Raw genomic sequence first — 21526 nt, 5'->3', positions numbered from 1 at the left:
GAACATTTGGAACCAACAGGTACGAAATATGGGTGAATTATCTTGCGTGAAACTGTTTGATGCATTAAATCGAGTACTTTAGCTTCAGTTTATCAAAGGGTTATTTGGTTCTGTGGACGAAAGAACTTGCAGGCAGACTCGAAAAAATATACTTTGATAAGGCTACTATGTCACCTATGGCTACGGCTACAACGAGATGAAAAATGTGACGCGCGTTCCGATATCGATTTCTGTTTCGTGAATTCGCAACTAAAAGTTTATTTCGGAAACAGAAACAGAGGGTCCTGACTGCCCATATGCAATGCAGCATCTAGTTCATTAACTTGTCTCCGCCTGTAAGTTAACGAGAGCAGCATTACATAGGGATTCAGGCAGCGATATTAAACGACTCACCGGTACTGCTGTACTCAGTCGCAGAATACGGTTGCCGTTTCGATGCAGACGCATGGCTCACGACCGAAACGTAGCTTTCGGGCTTACATGTCCGCTTGCAAACATGTCACTTCACCACAAGTTAAATAATGGGAGACATCGTAGCGCAATAAACTAGTTTTAGCAACAAAGAAGCAACCAGTCTAAGTGTACGAACGAATGAATCCGTGCCGCCATGCACTCGAAAATACCAGTGAAAGTTTTAAATCCAGGCGAGAGGTCACGTGGAAGATCGATGATACTGAACCCTATTTGCGTTTATAATGACAAAAACAGTAAACTTACTAATGAAAAGTACAGTATCTAAATAGCAATGATAATTTTATGGCATATTTTATGAAATAAACATGTTTCGGTAATTGTAGCGGGAAGATTGTGAGAAAAACTTGCGCTTACTACGGTGTCTCTAGCGGGAGATATTAAAACTAACTCAGGCATCCCTTGAGGGTTTCTACTATGCTTGTTTTATTAGCAGCGGCGCGCAGTCGATTTTTTTCGCCTTCTGTGGTCATTTCTTGAACTTGAGTGTGTGCGGGGACTGACACAACGCTGAACCAGCTGCGAGCAGCTGTTTAAGTGCGCCGTGTCTCATCGCACTGATATCTTACTAGAAGCAGGCATACAGTCCCTCTTCATGCCACCAGAGAAGTCGCAACTATGCACAAACGCCAAGTGATCAATAACCGTTGATCCCATCCCACGAAACATACACCCCACCCACAACGAAAGGCGGAGAAAAGCGAGAATGAAGGCAATCCTTGACAACATGAAACGTAACGAAGCGCAGGTCCTCTTCGTTGACGCGGCCAGATATTGGAATCGAGGCGCCTACGCTGTCTCTGTTGTGGACGCCCATGGCTCACTCATCAACGCAGCCACGGTAGTTACCAACTTCACTTACGAAGCAGAAGAAATGGCCATCGCGGTGTCCCTTCGAAGCTGCAAAGGAGCGCCAGTCATTTACTCGGACTCAAGAACAGCTATTAGAACCATCTCGTCAGCCCTCGTCTCTAGGAAAGCAGCTACGGTTATCAACACTGTAAAGGATGTTGCCAAACGGCATGGACGCTGAGAGGTCATTTCCCTTCCTAGAATTGTGGGAGGTCGCCGTTTTCGGGCTTAGCCGAGAGTAAAGCCAGCCGGGCGCTTCGGTAATGAGTCGGGAGACGCTCTTTGACGGCAGATAGCCCGCGCCGACACGTCGGGACATTTTAACCTGTCACGCGTACGGGCTTGAGACGTAGGAAAGGGTGCGACGTTGGGGGCCCTTTGTCCCGGAAGCACGGACGGAGGCGCCCTGCCTGGGACGTACCACGAGCAAAGCGTCGTTAGGGCGTCAATGGTCATGCCGGGGGGGTACAAGGCGGCAGCTTAAAACCGGAGGGATCGGTGACCCGATGCGCGGTCCCTTGAAAGGTAGGCTGGCACCCGAGACAGATCCTTCTGCGTACTTAGCTTTACGGGCCCGCCGGAGGAGACGAACCATGCACAAGACGGCATTGTGAATCGGCGGGTGCACTTCGGCAGGGGCGCCCTTTGTGGCACGCAGTGCGCGATGGGTTTAGTTAAGGCGCGAAGACGGGGCGACGCATATGGTCGTTCCCCGTAAGTGTTTTTCAAAGTGTCGGGAGGTTTTCCATATATGTCGCGGAGACGAAACGGTTGGGATGTTATTTGTTTATTTGTTGTTTGGTGGTTACTTTCTCTCCCTCTATCTCTCTGAATGTTCCGAGTAACGCAGGGAGAGGGTGAGAGAGAGAGTGCCCAATGAGTGACAGCCCAGTTGACCCAATCAGGTCACTGGGGTGTCGTGATTTGCCGTGAGGGGATTCGGGAGGAGCAACTGAAGGTTTAAAACCTGGCTCCCGACCTCTCACGGGGGTTCTGGGCGCAAGAAAGGTGCTCTGCACTTTCGGCTCTGCCGAGTTAAAGCGCCGGTCCCTGTGTAACCCGAGGGTCTTGACGTACGAAGGGTGCTATGCACTTCGGCTATGTCGAGTTGGTACGTCAGACCCACTGTAAATAGCTGTTAATGTAAATATCGTGTACATAAAGTCCATTCTCCAAGTGCAACGTCTATGGCGTCCCATCTCTGATGGAAGAGGAGATACGACAACAGCTGAAGAAAACTTTCTCTACCAAATAAGCTGGTTACGCCAGCTTGGAGGCACTCTGTGCCACGAAAGTAAGAAAAGAAGGTAAAGAAAATTTACTAACACCATCTTCTTCCAAGAAACTGGAGGAGACAACCTCACGTCCCCACACATCACATGGTTCCCGGCCCACATGGACAACATTTCCGGACCTCCTGACCGTAATCCGAACGAGCGGGCACACCAACTGGCGCGAGAGCTCACATTCAGCGTCTGCGGTCTGCCCCCTCGCTTCAACCCAGCCTGGAGGAACCTAGACAACAAAGACCCGCTCGTATCATACCACGAAATCACTTCAAATCATAGGTTATCAAGAAAAATTTTTCCTCCTCCTCACCCAAAGCTCAAAAAAGCACAGGCCGTCACTTACAGACAGTTGCAGACTAGGACATACACCACACCAACAACACTAAGCAGGATCAATCCTGACCTTCCTACTGAATGCCCACACTGCGGCCACGAATACAACAACTTCGAACACATGCTCTGGCTGTGCCCTGCCAACGCGAGCACGGATTTTCCCGACCAGTCTTCCTGGGACTCAGCGCTCAGAAGCACAGAGCTCATCACTCAGTTCAAGGCTGTCCAGAGGGCCCGGGCCGTCGCCGAAGGACTCTGTATACCGGCCCCGACCTGGGTGGAGCCGCCGGATTGACTTCCCCTCAGGACCTAAATAAAGTTCTAACTCACTCACTCATCGCACTGAACTTCAGAAACCGCCGTTGCGCACTCTAAAACGAAAACTTAACTTCAAAACATTTTAAATTACAAAAGACGCATATTATTTGCTCCTAATTAGGAAAAGTCAACCATATTATAATGCAAACGTTTTATTCGCTACAGCAAAAGAATTATGCAGCGTGTGCCACGACACCTGGCAGTAAGCAACCCTGGGCGTCGCACCAGTCGCATTGTTGAAATCGAAAACATGTAAAATGGGCCCTCTAAAAATCGCATTGCAACGTGTGCGATTGCACCGATTTTCGTCGTTGAAGTCGCAGCACTTGAAACAGAGGTTCGGCTCCCAAAGGCGGCAATTTGTCTCATCGGCTACTTTCATTTCCCTTTTCGTCATTCTTTCTACATTTCAATTTCTAAAAAAAGTTCGCTTTCACTGTTCGTTTTTTTTTACTCCATTGAAGGTGGACTTGACGTGGTCGTAAGAAATAAGAAATCGAATCCCTCAGTTCCCCTTATTCATCCCACGCGTTCTCCTCTTTGAAAAGGATTACCAGCACCGTGTAATGGCATCGAGCGGGTGCATGCAATGGAGAAATATGTAACTATCTTCAAGGATGCTTGTAAACACTTTGTCATTATGATAATATATAGAAAAGGAAACACAACGTCAGAGGTATTCGGCATAGTTTGTCCTTGCTTATTCAATGTGGTTTATTCTTTGTAAATACTGTCTTCATCAATGCCTGCATAAGAACAAAGAAGAAGCAAAAGTCTGAAACGAGTGAAGGTGAGCGTTCTAGATTTATTTTTTCGCAGTGGCGTCAGCACCATTCCTGTTGCGCTTGTGCCTACCAATGGAGGTTCCATCAGGATCACGAGTCCACAAGCTGTCCAGAAGGCACATAAGACCACGTCCAACAACTTCCAAACCATCACTGATGTGCGAGCGTTCGGACGTTCACCCGACCAGACCTGTGTTGAAGACCTCTTGAAATGCACTTCATGCGCTTCCACCCCGGTGAGTGCTTTTATTCCGCCTCACCTTGCGTGCACCAAGTGTCTTGTACGGGGCGTAGACTCCCGATTAAGCCCAACTGAAACCCTGGACAAGCTCTCCGCAGCAGGTGTCATTGCTATCTACCGTTGCAATCGACTGATAAATAACGAAATGGTTCCAACGGAATCTGTGATTGCAACGTTTGTGGGCACATCACGTGCTTCTGAAATAAAGGTGTGGCCTCTTGTGTTCCGTGTAAAGCCACTCGCGTCACATCCAATCCAGTGTCAGAATTGTTGGAGATTCGGGCACAGCGCAGGCGGATGTAAGTCTAGCTTGCGTTGCCACACCTGTGGAGATGGTCATTCTTCAAGTGAGTGCTCCGCTCAATCTCTAGAGTGCTGCCTCTGTGGGGGAGCACAGCCAGCAGACTATTCGAACTGCTCAGCTCGCGCTCAAAAGATACAAATTCTTGAAATAATCGACCGCCGTCGTTGCTGCCGAAGCGATGCAATTGCAGTTATTAAAGACAGGGCCTTCGAATACTCGGGTGTTACAGTGCGCAACACTCCAAACGTGGATCTTAATATCTCCGAAGCAATTGATTCTGCAGTGGAAAAAGCAATGGCTAAAGCTAGGGATAAATTGATATCCAGTCTCTCTGATTGCTTAGCGCAAATTATTTCCAGTCACATGATGCAAGTAATGAAGACCACTAAGACACCAATGCAATCCCCAGTATCTAACGCCACACCTCGAATGCCTAGCAACGAGGTAGAGATGCCTTCTACATTTCAGAAGATTCCACAGACACTACTCCGCTAGTCAAACCAGGCGAAGATGAGCCCTCTTATTCAGACACTGTTAGTGCCACAGATATGGAACTTGACACTCGAGCTCCCAAACGTATGGGATCCCCAATTTTAAAAGTTATGAAACCAAAATAAAAAAAGAGTCAACCATTTCCTATGATTACAGAAAGCATTCTAAAGGCGGCAGTTACCGCTGCTGTGCGTTCCACACCATTGAACAGTTAAAAGCACTGCAGTGGAACTGTCGCTCTATATTTTCAGCTTTAACAGATTTATCTTGCCTATCTATTCAATTCAATCCAGATGTCTTACTTCTTCAAGAAACTTGGCTTTCACCTGATAAAAAGTTTCATTAAAAAGGTTTTTCGTCTTTCCGATTAGATCGACAGTCGCGATGTGGAGGATTACTGATACTTGTTTCCAGTAAAATTTGTCGCAAGACAAAAATTTCTTTTCGAATCATGGATTCCGACTACGAAATTTGCGCCATAGATTTATGTCTCCCAGGGTACCATCCATTTTCAATTACAAATGCATATTTCCCCAACGGTATGCAAAGTACACGTCAACTTGATAGGGCTCTGGTTGCCTGTAGAAAAGAAATTTTGTTTGTAGGGGATTTTCATTCGCATCACATGTCGTGGGGGCTAAAAACAAATTTGTGTGGTAAGCGACTATGGCAGTGGACTATTGATAGCCACCTTTCATGTCAGAACACAGGACAAGTAACGTTTGCTAAAGGTTCCTTTCGCTCGGTGTTAGATTTAACATTTTGTAGCGCTGGCATCAAGGTTTTGTCGTGGGAAACGGTTGGCTCAGCAACCAACAGTGATCATCTTCCTGTGTCATTTGAAATCATTTGTCCAATAACATCTTTAGAATACCAGGCATGCACATTTGTGAACCATACGGAATTTAGGACTTCCATGCGTTCAGCCGTTTCGAAACTTGCCAATACCAATGATAAGGAAATCGCTTCAACCATTGGCTCAATTCTAGAGGATTCCTGGACGCAAGCTGAATTTGTCATCCCTTCGGCTAAAGGCACCGCTTGCCGTTGGTGAAATAAGGAGTGTAGGCGGGATTATAGAAAAAGAGAAGCAGCTTGGAAAATACTTCTGCATAATCAGTGCCCGACAAATTGGAAAAATTATCAGTTTCACGCTGGCGTATTTAAGCGTACTGTTAATCGAGCCAAAGACGAATACGATATTAGGCATTACGATTATCCATCAAATGCAAAAAATGAGTGTGCTTTATTTGCATTTCTTCGTGCTAGGAAGGGGCTACCAGCACCCTTAACATTATACTCAATCCGCCTCTTTCACGGCGCGACGACGCATGCGCCCTGCCCTAGCGGATTAGTCGCAAAATCTTTTGGAAGGGACGTGCGCGCGGCCGCGCGGCCAGATATCGGGGGAAAGTACCCCCGGGAAAAAAAAAAGCGCTTGGACGCGCGCTGTTGCAAACGCTCGTGCCATGTACCGCGTTGAGACTCTACTGGTAGCTCGACGCCGGTGCTGCGCCAAAAACGGGCGTAAGACTGCAACTCCGCTTTGAAGCAGAAAGGGGTCAGGGCTTGGTCCGAACTGCACCGTGAACCACGTAGTTGCCGCCTTGTATTGACGGCTGTCAAATTTATCGATGAACCCTTGCGTTACATTTGGGCGACACTTCAAAATCACGTTGCTGACGCAGTCTTCTTGCAGCGTCGGCCCACTGTTGCTGGTGGTGGCAGCGCGTGCCCGACTTCATGTACTGTTTTAAGGCGTGGTAACACTGGGTCGATACGAGAACGACAAGACGCTGATGCCGACGATTGGCCGACTATTCTGCACTGTGTCACTGAGATCATTTGATTGTAATAGGCCGACAGTGACGCAACCGATGGGTGCGAGTTGTCATATAGCGCGACGGGCTTTCGTGTCGACGGCACCGACAAAATCAGCGTGCCGACCGTGATAGCTTGACCGAACTCTACGTGATCAGCCGTCGAACCGACAACGTGATAGCTGCAGCTCATTCACTTGCACATATAATTATTCGCGCTCAAAATGCGTCGACATGCCTTCGAAGTTGAAATACACGAGCTTCAGTCCTCGCAAGCCGTGCACGTGAAGTTTGAGTCAATGTTGATCCTGTTTAGCGAAGTTTAGGTTAGGCCGGAGGCCGTCGAGTTCGTGCATCTGCTACCGATAAAGCTGGGCTTAAAAATAAGCAGTCCGGACGAAGGAAACCGCTCTTATAGTTAGGTTGCGGCCCTATAGCGATTTGATAACTACTCTTCATTTCGAACGGCACATACACAGTAAGCGGCAAGCGGCGACACAGCGCTGTGCAACATCTTATACTTTCGTCATCGTTCCCGATCACTGCCGGTCGCATTCCCATAAATGGTGGGTCTGTGTGTGTTTTTGTGCTGACATTTCTTAATTCCAAAGAAGCATTGTATACCTCTGCGTCAAACAGGAAAGGAGAGACAGTGGATTCGATACAGCAGCCTAAACTTGCTCAGTTGCCAACGGTGTCAGCGATGGCAGCCGCCTTCTCGCGAGAGAACTGCATGGCATATAAGTGGGGACTTATGCCGAGCACAGTTGTCTCTAATAATGCTTTATAGCACGTGCAAACTTTAAGTATGATGAAGTTGATTAAAATCGAGAATCAGTAGTAACAGCCTGTAATATATATGCGTCTTGATCACAGTAGCAGTTGTTTAAGGGACTCGGTCGCTCATACTGACACGTCTGTATGGTTTGCTACATTTTGAGATTATTTCACATTAGTGATGCGCCGTTTCTACAATATTCGAAGAGCTAACAGCGATCTGAAGCTGTAGATGTAAACAAATGCACCACTTTGGCAAATGCCACTTGGAAGGCTGCGCTCGAAGGCTTCTTGAATATGCGAAATGTTTAGGGAATGTGTAAAAGGGATACAAAAAGCCATGTGCAATCGCAGACATCAGCGACAACGAACTCAAGGCAGCCGCGTCGGCAGACGGAACTCAGCGTGCCTTTATCAGCCGCGCTGTTACCACAACAGCGCACTCGGGCCTGTTCACCCACTATACTCGGTGGGTGAACGACATGCTGCCCCGGAGAAACCATTATTAATTAATCGCGATCGACGAACCGCACAACCGACGCGCACTCAGCATGGGCGCAGGTACAGAAATCAACCGGCGAAACCCCCCCCGACACCCTTCCAAAGCGTTTCCAGCGGCGTGCGTCAGAGGGCAGCACACCTACATGAAAGAGGCGGATTGTTTTGACCCCGCGAGAATTGAGCGCCTCTCTGGAAGAGATTGCCAAAGGCTTAGAAAATCGATTTACGGCCGGGCTTCCGGCTATTCATTCTACGTTAGATCCTTCGGATGGCTTTACTCTAATTTCCTTATCTGAACTAAATGAGACTGCACTGTGCTTGCCGAATGCAGCCCCTGGCCTTGACTGTGTCACAAATGCAATGTTAAAAATATTGTTACAGGGATCGCCTAACGTTCTTTTAGACCTGGTGAATTATTCAATTAAATATGCTTGGATTCTGTTGCAATGGGAGCTCGCCAAAGTAATATTGATGCGCAAGAAACAAGAAGGAAGGTATGTATTGGATAACATTAGGCCCATTGCACATACATCAAACGTAGTAAAATTCATTGAGAGGCTTCTTCACCTTCGTATCATGAAATTTATTAATGATAATTTCATTCTTAGTTTCTGTCAGATTCGTTTCAGGGCTGGCTGCTCCATCTGGCATGACCACGTCGACTTAGAAAGCCGAATGCAACTAGCTCGACGTCATAAGCAATACGCTGCCTTACTGACGCTCGATATCGCTAAAGCATACGACACTGTGGAGCACACTGTATTGATCAATCGGTTAACATCCTGTGGTGTTCCTGGGTGTATAGTAGCGTGGATTCAGTAATTGGTAGGTGAAAGAAAATTCTATTCCTACCAAAGCGGCGTTTCTTCTTATAAACACAAACAAACGAGAGGCGTACCGCAAGGCTCAGTCCTTTCCCCGGTGCTTTTTAATATTCTCGTGAGCACACTACCTTATCATCAAGAAGTAACTACTTATGCTTATGCAGACGATATTGCGTTTTGGCATCTGCAAACGACATCCACACGCTATACCAACGACTGCAAACTTGCCTTTGTGCTCTGGGGAGGGGGTTAGATGTTAATCGCTTTATACTCAATGCCAGCAAATGTGCTGTTCTCGTTTTTCCGATACGTGACATAATGCACATCTCATTGTCTTACCACCTTCAAGACATACCACAGGTGCAATATGTTAAATACCTCGGAATTATTTATAACGCCTCTCTCAACTGGCGCCCACACATAAATCATGTGACTGGAAAAGGTAACCGTGCAACTGGCATATTGCGTAGACTGAGCAGTCGTCGAATAGGATTGAGTAAGAGATGCACTCCTAATGACATATCGTATGTACATTCGCCCGGTATTAGAATTTGGTTGCGCGCTCTTCTCTGGAGCTCCAGCCTACATGTCCCGTCCTCTAATCCTCTTAGAAAGAGAAGCATTACGTCTGTGTTTAGGTCTTCCTAAATTTGTTGCGAATTCTATTCTTTATTTAGACTTCCCGTTTCCTCCTCTTTCGTGCAGGTTCCGGCTTTTGACAGTGCAGACATTCTTAAGGATTTATGAATCACTGCTGCGACATCTCCAAGCTATCCTTATTTCGCAACCTGCGTTGTTTTTCGGTGTCATCTGACCGCGACTACGTACTCCTCAAATTATATTCGTGCAAAAATTACTTGACTCTTTGGGCGTGCGCATATGCGATGTACTTCCTATTCCTGACAGAGCTGTTGCAACGGATATTCAATTCGATGACATTTTTCCTAATAATGCAAAATTACTTCAACACCGTATTCTAGATGGTATATTACAAGATCATCTGAAGAACCTTCAAACATTGTAATTGCGACAGATGCTTCACAATGTAAAGAAAAGTCATGTGTAGGAATATTTTCCCCGATTCTTGATTGGACATTTTCTCTTCGGCTGCCAGATTTAATACCGATCTTTTTTACCGAATCCATGGCCGTAGTGCTGGCATTACGCAAATTAGGACCATCAATTACGTCAGCCGTGATTGTCAATAATTAGTTATCACTGTGCTCATCCCTTACTGCTTCTGGTGATTCTCGCATGATGAGTACATTTCAATCATAGGTACCTGGGTACTTGAGAAGCGTGCGTTTGATTTGGGTGCCTGGCCATAAAGGACTAATTATAAATGAAATTGCAGATTCTCTGGCGAACGCATCGATAAGTGGCCCGATTCTTCCTTTACTGCCCATTGACTGCTCATGTTACTGCTGCTAGATTTCGCAGGAGTGTCATTATGCAGGCAGTATCAGGCTACGCAATTACGAACTCTGATGATTACGGACATCTCCTACACCCTTGGAACAGAGATTTTTGGCGAACACGGAAAATTGAAGTGTCCATCACGAGGCTGCGCTGCCGTATACCTGCGTTGAACTTCTCTCTCCACAGGTCTGGTCTGGTCCCCTCACCATTATGCTCATTCTGTGTCGAAGCGGAGACAATAGACCATTTCTTGTTGTCTTGCAGGCGTTTTTCTATTATAAGAAAACGACTACTCGAAATCCCGCTTCGCACTATTGGTCTAAATTTATCAGTGACTGTGATCCTATCTTTTGGAGCCTCCATTATGGGTTGAGTCAGAGAAATGTTTGCTAGGCAGTCAAAAATTACCTGATTGAAACCAATCGATTTCCATGTTAGACTGATCGTTCTCCCTCCCCACCACAGCTTTCTTTTAGTCTTATCTATTATGATTAATATTATTGTTATACCCGGTTTTCTTGTGATTATTTTTTTTCTCCAAACACAAAACGTTTATTTTTAAACTCCAACGCTCAAATCGTTAACTCCCTTATTATTTTTATGCACCTGATTTAACCACCCGATTCTTGGCCAATCCCCCACTGTGGGTATGTGCCACGGCCACTCCGAACAACAACAACAACAACAACAACAACAGCAACAACAAAAACAGCAACAAAAACAACAACAACAATAACAACAACAACAGCGTGACCTTTCGCCTTTGTGATGGGAAGACATTGTGTTGAAATATAGTGGCCCCTCGTTTCTTTAAATACGTCTTTTTTATTGCCGTGCCGGCTTCGTTTGCGCGTCACCGACAACGTAACAATAGACACCATGCGTTCAAGTAAGAGAGGTGAAAAACAGGGTTATGCTTCTTCACTTGCAAGCAGCGCCAGACCACAGCCTAGCGAGCGGAGGGTGCATATCCTGCAAGAGATGTTACGCATTCGCAATGCTTGCTAGCCATTGTTTATCTCGTGGCAAGAGTTTCCGTGTTCTGAGGAAGTACAGTACAACTGTGCTTGCCTCAGTGACTATAGGCGAAGGACCACGAATTATGCGTTCTTACGCTGCCATGTAACGTGCAAGGCTCCGCTTGCAAAGGTGAAGGAAGCCATGAAACGGGCGCGCGTTTGTTGCTGTTTTATCTTTATTGCGACAGCAATTATACGGACACTGCAGGCGCAATTCCACTGTAGATGCCGCGGGCGTCGCCGTGATGTTCCGTATAAAGTCCAAGTGCGACAACATCCTGACTGCGTGCTGTATGCTGTGGGTGCGAGTGAAAGCATGCGAGGCTATGACGAGGATGGCGGCTAGATCTCGCGCGCGCTCGGGTGGAAGGCAGGGAGGCACCGTCTTAATCGCTTGCATGGCACCGGAAGAATGGGACGTTCTACTCCGGCGGCGGCTGCGTATGGCACGGTCGCGATGGCCCTAACCTGAGGCCGATCTGCGATGAGGACAAAGTCTAGGTGCGCCGGGGGCTTATTGCTTCGTGTGTGTTTTCGCCTATTATAGGGCCAATCTATGAAATCTTCCTTACCTCAGTAAGGAAGCCTTCATTGCAGTGAGGCCACCTTATATCACTCTGAAAGCTTCCTTACTGAGGGGCCCTCGGTGAAGGCTTCCTTGGTGCTTCCTCAGCATAAGGTAGCCACAAAGCTACCTTCATGCGTCTTTACGCCGCTCCTGGCCCTGAACGAGCGCTTCACCTCACTGCTTGACCACGTGACGTTTCCCTGCGCATGCGCGCTGTCGCCCACCTGCGGAGAAGCGCGAGCACGGTACGTCTTGCCAGGCATGTTCGTTTCAGTCACGCGTGCGGCATGGATGCGTTGCTAGGCGTTGCACGAAGCCGGCATACCAGCGTTGCTGGAGCACATCAAGTTTTGCACTGTTATGCGCTACTTTTTTTAAAGTTTAGTAAACAAAACTAGAAGAAACTTTAACCTAGAACTAGAACTAGAAAAATCTTTAACCGGCCGCAATTCACGGGACACACGCGTTTTTGCAGCAGTCTTATTTCACGCCAAGGTTTTGACAGCGAGTGTCCGCGGTCATCGAGTGAGATGTCATGTTCGCCTGTGCGCGTTACACAATGCTTGTTAATTTAATTGGTATTCGAATGTTTACAAGTTTAAACAGATAATTATAACAGGTTCTAGACAAAGTTCAGGTTCTTTGCAAATAAGGCCAAACTTGTAACGTAGTTGAAACAAAACTGCATAATATTCAGCCCTAAAACTATTGTCCTTCTGTTACAATTGAAAGAATAGGTGTGAGTCCCGTACCAAACAGCCTATGCGTTAACGGCCCAAACTTTTGTCTTTATTAGTGAAGCTACCGACTGCGCTAAGCGAAGGAGAACTGAGCAGCAGCTCAGTTCAACTGAGCAGAGCAGGGGGGAGCAAATTTATTAAGTCGAACTTTCAAGAGAAGTATGCAAACATGCAAATCTTCCATGTTCAGGTGAGCGAGAGGTAGCTGATAGCTTGTTTCGCTAAAATTATAACTGATAACATGTAATTTGTTAGTGAAAAGTAATTGAATTACAGTGAGCGTTACCGAGCAAACAATTTTATCGTTAAATCAAAAAAATAAAAAGAATACCCAAAAGCGTTATGGACTAATGGTAATTATTTACGAATAACTCGCTATGTACAGTCAATCGCCACATATTACGGGACACGAGATCTGAGAGAAAGCTCAATATCTGCGCAGCCTCACAACGCGGCCTAGTATTCGCGTTTACAGCCTCTTCCAGTATAGATGAATAACATTGTTATGTTTGGCTTTACTGGCTACTTTTACAGGCTGCTCGGAAATTGATAGTTTTCTGAGATCCTGTGGTGCAAAAACCTTTCTGGTTGACTTACAAGCATTAACATTGTTATTTATGTGTTTCAATATGCTTCAATAGCTATAACCGTAAATGTTATCTTTTTAGAGCTGTTAGATCAGTCCAAAAAGGTAATGAAAAAGCACTTTCGCGGATAATACAAACCTACATCACTGAGAGTCGCTTGTTCCACGCCGTCGCTGCGTAGCCAGGCACATTGACGTGATGCCGCCTGAGCGCGGGATATCAGCGAGCAGTACATCGCCGAGATCGCGCCGCGGTTAGACGCGCAAGAGCTCTGCCTCGCCGTCTGCGCATTCGTTGGCGCGCAGGCGCGAGTTTTCGCGCGTTTTCAAACGTATGCGTGGTCTGGGCTTCCGGCGACAGCGCGAGTCTTTTTCGCAGAGGTCGTGGTAGATAGTCTGTACCACGATGCCACCTGTGGTTGGAAAATGGGCGCCCAGGTACCAACGTCTGAAAATGCCAAGAGCCCCTTTTCCATGATAAGAACCTCAGAAGTGCCTGATCAACACCAATTTTTGTTAAAGTATGCAGTTGTATATGCAAGACGACTAGATTTGTACAAGATACTGTTTCTCACAGGGGGCGTGGTCGGAGATCTTTGTTCGATACGCGTTCTGTTCGGTTGCTTGAACGTCACAAAGTGGGCGGTATGCAAAATTTGTGAGAACAGGAGGGAGAGAACAGCCAATAGGCTAGTGGTGAACTCCAAGGAAGGTTACTTCCCTCGTCTGTCGTTTGCTTGCAGCCAATATACTACAAAATCATATATTTCTTGCCTTCCAATGAATTATATCCTTGTATGTAAAGAATCTTAGTTGAAATCAAGAAAAAGAAATGGGCATGGGCAGGACATGTAATGAGGAGGGAAGATAACCGATGTCATTAAAGGTTACGGACTGGATTCCAAGGGAAGGGAAGCGTAGCAGGGGACGGCAGAAAGTTAGGTGGGCGGATGAGATTAAGAAGTTTGCAGGGACGGCATGGCCACAATTAGTACATGACCGGGGTTGTTGGAGAAATATGGGAGAGGCCTTTGCCCTGCAGTGGGCGTAACCAGGCTGATGATGATGATGATGATGATGATGATGATGATGTAAAGAATCTATTTTTCTTCTCAAGCTTAAACACGTTCTCAAATATTAATACGGATGACTACTACAATTTATAACTATTAGTTTCCCTGCGTGGTCCCTAGGTGGTGTCACGCACATCGAGGGGAAAAAAAAAAGAAACGACGGGAATAGTGGCGCATATTTCAAGAGGCAACAACATTCCACTTGCTCACTGGCACCCGATCACGGCGTCGAGTTCGCCGCACAACCAATGCACTGCTTGTTTCGACAAACGAAAGCGAACCCGGAATTCGCTTGCTCTCATCTTTTCAAACGCGTTTCGCACCTCCAACCGCTCTCTTTCCTATTCGTGCAACGCCAACGCAACAACTGAAGTTTACAACACAAGCGCCATTTTCTCGAATTAGATAATGGATTGGATCCGAACGCGCCATTCCACGGCCGCAGCCACCGTTTGGATCCAATCCAATCCACCAGACGCGCCATGCGAAGTCGGCGTCGTCATAGGCGTTATTCTTGACACGCATGGACCTGCACGGCCGCCATTATCCGCCATGTTTACTCTCTGATTGGCTGTCGAGAGGTCACGTGCTTTGAAATTTGTGCCGGGATGCGTAAGTATTGCAAAATGCAATTTTGTGTTTTGATCAAGATGACGAAACGTGACGTCGAGCTGAAAATTTTATGGACTAATACATCCTTGGCAGATATATTGCGGCGTTAGCGCTTCAAAATGAATGTGAGTGGTAGCGTACAGAAGCCAGTGCAATGCATCTGCAATTTCGCGAATATGTGGTGGCGATCGAAGATATGCGCCACGCCAGCTTGCTGATTGGCTGAAGGAATATCCCATGAGGTGCGTCACAGGAAGGGCTGTTTGGTAAATGTCATTTTGACGATGCGTGACGTCGCGATGGGCCGCCATTGCTGAGATTTCGCGCCGTAATTTTTGCTGCGACGAGCCGCGCGAGTTATGCTAATGAACAGCCATATGCAATGGCAACCGAGAGGAATGCGTATCGCCACATTTTCCCCGTCGTTTGGCGCCATGAAAATCTTTTGTTCATAACGCGTACTCATAGTATTTGCATCGCTCTCGGGTGGTGTTGGCATTTGTGTTGGGGGCCATCAATTTTAAAACAACGCGTTCATACGAAATAATATTGGTTGAACATAGCAAACTTTCGGCAATGTTGTCCACTTTTCACTGCTGCATTTGTATTGTAATCAAGATTAATGCCTTTTCGCACAATCAAAAGTTATGACAACGGCGTCTTTATACTTCATAAAAAGAAATGTGCTAGTCGATATCTCTGGCGCCCGCAACGCCATCGGGGATATTCGGCCGTCCCTCAACCAGCCGAGTCGGGCTGAGTCACTTGCGTTTCACGAGATAGCGATAACATGGCCTAGAACGTGCGCGCATCACCTCTGTCAGGTCGCGAATGTTGTCTAAAGGAAGAAAAGAAGCGCGCTGGCGCCAACATGCGGTGACTCATTCCATTTCCCGGGGGCACGCATCCTAGCTATTGAAGCAGACGACGGCTTGTACGCAGCATACGAGGGAAGCGAGAAGCGTTTTCGACGGAATAATGCGCTTTGAGCTAGCTGCTTTATTTTTACTGCGGAGAAAAACTGTTTTGCTGTGCCGAGAACCTTACGTTCAGCGCCTTCATTTCAGTTTCCTAGGCAAAACGTCAAGTTGGTGTCACGTTGCGAAAGCAAAATTGGGTCATCAGCGCCATTTTATTCGCGTCGCGTCTACATCACGCATCGAAGAAAATGGCGGAATGTTCAGAATAGCGCCCCATATTATCGCACCAACTTCACAACTCCCGTCGCGTTCGGCTCCTAGAAGACGACATGCACGACTGCAAGGTGATTGACAGGAGCGTGTCGTCACCAAAAACGTGGCCGGGCCCTGCGGCTGGCGTGGTCGGCGCGGCTTAGGTCAATCGCGCGCGCCGGTAACCGAACGAACGCGCCGAACAACGTCCTCTGATCGCGCCCTTGCTTTCGTGTCTGTTTTCGCAGCTCAAGAATGTCGGCTAGCCCACCATCTTTGAGTCAATCGGTGAGTTCTGAAGCAACTTTTCACATCACACGCACACCGCATGTAGGTATGAGTAAGTCTTGCTGCTGAGGCTGCATGGATTCTAGCGGTTGTTTTTTGGCAGGAAAAAGTTTCCTGGAATAAGGATGTAGATCTCATACGAGGCATGCAGTAGGAATGGACATAATAGTAGACGTAGCAAATGTGAACGAGGCATGTTTTAAGAAATCTTCCCCTGGGTGTAAACACGGCGCATTCACGTATAGGCTCTTTCTTTGACACGCATGCTGTTCCCGAATATATTGTGGAAAGACGATCGATACACGTGCGCAAACTGACTGAATACGAAAACACGTGGATCAAGAAGTGTGGTGCGTGACAGGTTGCCTTCTGTTCGGCGCCTATATAATAGCCGCTGCTGTCTCAAATGCCAAGGGTAATTAGAACTTCTTCGGTGGCCTGAGCGAAGAGAGAGAGCGTGAGAGAAATAAAAACCACCACATTTTGGCAGTGTCATTCGGGCGACAGAGCTTAATTTACCCTATCTATGTATACCGAGCCCCATCAGTCCCGTGATCGGGCTAATTATCCGCATATCCACCCCTGGCAATCCTCTCCAAAGTAAAATGCTTTATACGTTCATTTCGTTATCTGGACGAGGAATCATGCTTTGAACACCGTGCTGCAATTCTATCGAAAATGCAGACCATGCTCGCATTCCCACGCATCATTTGCCGACAACCATACGCGCACAGTTTATACCATGAATATAGCAACGTTTTAGAGCCCAGCGCCTTTACAACGAAAAGTGTTACGACGAGATGAGCTATATGACGAAGGAAAGCGATGGGCCAGCCATTTTCCCATATATGTGCATTGCGAGTGACGCAGCAACAAATTTTGCAACGAATTTGCTTGTTTAACCAAGTAATGTATACGTCCTTGACCACATTTTGGTGTTTATTAATGAACACACATGAAAACACTTGCTATTTTGTTCGTCTTTGTCGTGCGCTGGCGATTCGCGTCGTTTGCGCAACGATATGCTCAGTTTTCAAGCACAGGTCTACCGAAAACTATAGCGCATGAAGTTTGCAGTTTATGCAAATAACCTCAGAAATGGCTTCGCACATGGAGGATCCTAGCAGAATTCCGAGTCCTCGCTGGTCGCGATCATATGTTTCATGACGACCCGAGTTGAAAAAGCGCCTTAAATATCTGCAGCTGCAATCGGCCTGTAGTAGTGGAAAACAGCGTGAAGGTAATTGTCCAGAATAAATTGCGGCTACATGAAAAAAAAAGAACATAGACGTCTACGAAACCAACTCTGAGTTATGTTCGAACTCTTGCATCACACCGTTGTGCACTAAGGGGACTGTAAGGGGTGGGATCAATATAATGATGCGACCTGTACGACGAAAGCTACATACGCTACATACGGTTCCATGTATTTCATCGTAAATGGGTTCGGCTCTATTTGTAGAAGATGGAGAAATAAGAGGGCATTCCATGTGCCCCTGAAATTTAAAAGGATATCGTCAAAGGGGTTGAGACGCTTTTGATCTGTGTACGCGTCACTGTCACCGACACTAAACAGTCCATGTTGGACCAAGTTTAGTTACATTTCTGACTATACATGAAAAAAAAAACGATTGTCATGGCGCTGGTGATAAAGACTAAATGCCGTACACCTAACACAGCTCCTATAGCTCCACGAAGACAGGAATCAACGACAGAGCAACATAAATGGCGCTAAAATAATGGCAGACATAGTGTTCTATATGCTGTACTACCTGGACTGCTAACGTTGACCCGTTTATTGGAAAAAATAATTTTTGGCAATGAAAACAAAATATTGGCTGAAGCCCCGCGAGTGCTTAGTGTTTGTTTGTTTTTTTGTTTTTTTTTGCGCATTCCGCCTGTGTCACGTCAACCCGTTCTCTTGCGCACCCGGCTGCGACCGGTGCCTCACGAGGCTGCGGGTTCCGGCGCAGAAACCAGTCGCCAAGGCGGCGAGCACGGTCAGCGGACTGTCAGGAAGAGACACGTGCGTATGCGCAGAACCTTTTTGTGGCGTCCTCAGCCCGGGACACGCAGAGCATCTTTGGCGGGAACAATCAATGATTGGAGCGCTTGTTTTCGTGTGCAGACTGCTGCCTTTGGCCTACATGCCAAACATCGTATTGGCAGAAAATGTGTTCGATGCACGCCAAGTGGCCCTTTTCTATCCTCTACGGAGCGTCATCTCGAAGCCTCTTCATACGGCCGCAACTTTCGCCGCTTTGTTTCCATGCTTCGTAGCGTGCGTGCTTCGATATGGCACGTATTCCTGAGGCGGTGCCCGCGTCGTCTTAGAGCGCAGCTCTTACCCCCGTATGCAGAAATGCAACTTAAGTTGAAGCCCATGCTTGACTTGATCCGAGTGACGCCTATCGGGAACGCGCCGAAGGAAACGCAGTGAGCGTCTTTGGGCACGTTAACGCCAGGCGTCATCTAAATCAAGTCAAGCATGTGCTTCGACTTAAGTTGCATTTCTGCATACGGGGGTTAGTCGCCCGTTCCTGCGTTTCGCGTCGGCCCTCGGCGTGACCGAGCGCACGGCACACGAGCACAGCGAAGGATGAAAGAGCGAACGCAGAGCGTAGGGAGGGATGAAAGACGCCGATATCGAAGAGAGCGGCAGGCGGAAAGCGTGAGAATAAAAGCGTAGTGCCGTGCAAGACTCGCTCTGCGGCGACGAACGCTACGAGATAGCACCGATGGTACGCCGCTGTTTACCGATGGCATGCGGCGAGCGCACGTCCACCGATACATGGAAACAAAGCGTTGCATGAGCGGAAGTCTGACTGCGGCGGTTGCTGTAAATCGTGGCCACGCGTAACCCACGCGCTGCCTCTCACGACTTCCAGATTAGCTAGTAAGTCGAGCTACACTTCGTTCAATTTGCAACTTGCCCCACGGGACAGGTTGTCCGCGCCAGCCAATATATCGCGAAATCAAAACACGTATAGAGCTGCGCTGAAATTTCGCATTAGGGAGTATCGTAATCCTCTGTGATTTTTTTTTCTTCTCACCTCTTCTCGCCCCTCCTTCCCCTCCTCTCAACGGCGCGTGTACTGATCCCCCATGGAGCTATCATGGCGAAAGGGCAAGCCGATTAACCCTTTACTGCACCTTGCTGCATTTACGCAACATTCTGATGAACGGCGTTAAAAACCGAAGCAAAGTCAGTTTGGAGCTGCCTGTACACGTTGTTGCATATCCGCAACATTGGTCTGTAAAACGCGCCACCTTCTGCTGAAATCTGTGATAATCCTTCGCATCTTCTACCAAATCAAACGTGGCGGAGGCTGCGCGCGCCCGCGAGCACTGACATAGGTAAGTTTTACAAATTGTAAATGTATTTCTCCATAAGACAAAGCGCAAAAAAAAAATTCTTACGCTATACTCCACATCCTTCTGACTCAGTAGGTTCAAAAACATTGTCATTTCGGAATAGTTTGTTCCTCGCGACAGAACGTCGCTGTGTTGCACAAATGCAACAAAGTGTACATGGTTTATTTTCTTCGGAAAAGTGAAATGGCTCCGAAACGCTGGTATGGCCCAGCAATTCCTCCTGATAGTGAAGGGAGTGACTATTCAATTAGTCACGACAGCCACGAGTCTAAGTCCGTTTCGATTCATTATGTGGACAAGATGTTCTCTGGTTGAATTTCCTTTTTTCTTTTCAAAAGTACGCTGTGCCTCCGCACGTTGCCGTGTCAGGTCGTCACGGCTTTACGTCTGTGCTTCGATGTTCTACATTTTGACAATAACCCGAAAACACTGCATCGTTTCCTGGCTGCACGGGAATCTGCATGACATACTGCACGAAGCGTGGGAGCCACCTGCGCTGCACAAGCATGTACAAGTGCTTCTTTTTGTTCCACACTAAATCATAGGTGCACCAATGATTGTCTTGTGCAAATGAGCATCTGAGTATGAATCGCACTAAATCTATCTTTTACTTTCAACTTCTTTATTTGCCCAATGTTGTAAATATGCAACGTACCCTTTTTCTGCAAATTGAAACCACAAACATTCGCTAAAGTAAGTTTCCGTGGGAGTACAGGTACTGTTATGCTTCCCTACAACTCCATGAACATGGTGTTAGAATAGCCTATTCTAACACCATGTCCATGAATAATATTTTGAGGAAGCGAAAAATTGCGCAGTAAAGGGTTAATTTTCTGACCTTGACTTTGCGTGCTCACTTCAGGCTTTGATCATCGCGTGTAGCTACCGTGTTCGGACTCTCGGCTATTACTTCGAGGCTTGCATCTGGCTGCAAACAGTCTGTGTGGACCCGTATATAGATGGCGGTTCCGTCTGTCCACTCGCTTCGGCCCCTTCTGCGCCTGCTGCTGTTCGCGTGCACCCATCACACTCCGAGATGGCTCGCTATGGCGTTCTTCTGCTCTGCACAAGGTCGCGGGTTCGATTTCCGAATTCGGCGGCCGCATTCCGTTGGGGGCGGAATGATAAAAAACGCTCGTGTGTCCTCGTTTTGGTGCACGTAATGCACCCCATTAATGCACTCTTGAAACTTATTTCGGAGCATTCCCTCTGCGGGGTCTGTCATAGCCACTGCGTTGCTTTGAGACATTAGAATCAATCAATCAATCAATCAATCAATCAATCAATCAATCAATCAATCAATCAATCAATTGTATGAATTATCGCCACCTTCTTGTTATCGCTGCCGCGTAAGACACGCTTGCTCCGAAACTGCCAACGTTGTTTGGTTGGCGAGACGTGTGCTCGTATAAGTGCAGTGTTGCAGACTCTCGCTCCTGTGTGCGAGCGTTGGCGCTTGCTCTAGAATGTACAGTGACGCACATATACATGGCGGACCGACCTGAGCAGTATGGTTCGTATCGACAACCGTCATGCGTCTCTGCCGCTGTTGTGACTCGTAAGCGCTGTTTTGTTTTGTGGACACGAGTTCACCCGGGGAAAGTTATATTTCTGGCTCATTATTTCTGTTAGGATGTCTGTCTCTTCACCTCATCGTCACAAATCCG

At 47.2% G+C, this 21526-nt stretch overlaps 1 protein-coding gene across 1 annotated transcript in view; it reads left to right on the top strand.

The window, feature by feature from the left end:
* Nucleotides 1-4037: 4037 nt before the first annotated feature.
* The window catches only part of LOC135908408 (uncharacterized), a 117215-nt gene continuing 99726 nt past the window's right edge, over nucleotides 4038-21526 (top strand). The window contains exons 1-4 of the mRNA XM_065440190.2: nucleotides 4038-4053; nucleotides 4127-4284; nucleotides 16445-16484; nucleotides 18439-18510. Of these exons, the coding sequence (XP_065296262.1) occupies nucleotides 16452-16484; nucleotides 18439-18510 (105 nt within the window). The 5' untranslated portion in view covers nucleotides 4038-4053; nucleotides 4127-4284; nucleotides 16445-16451. The remainder of the gene's footprint in view (nucleotides 4054-4126; nucleotides 4285-16444; nucleotides 16485-18438; nucleotides 18511-21526) is intronic.

This window comes from Dermacentor albipictus, unplaced genomic scaffold, assembly GCF_038994185.2.
Source record: "Dermacentor albipictus isolate Rhodes 1998 colony unplaced genomic scaffold, USDA_Dalb.pri_finalv2 scaffold_30, whole genome shotgun sequence".
NCBI lineage: Eukaryota > Metazoa > Arthropoda > Arachnida > Ixodida > Ixodidae > Dermacentor > Dermacentor albipictus.
The sequence above is the reverse complement of the archived record's forward strand: the minus strand, read 5'-3'. Positions and strand labels throughout refer to the sequence as shown.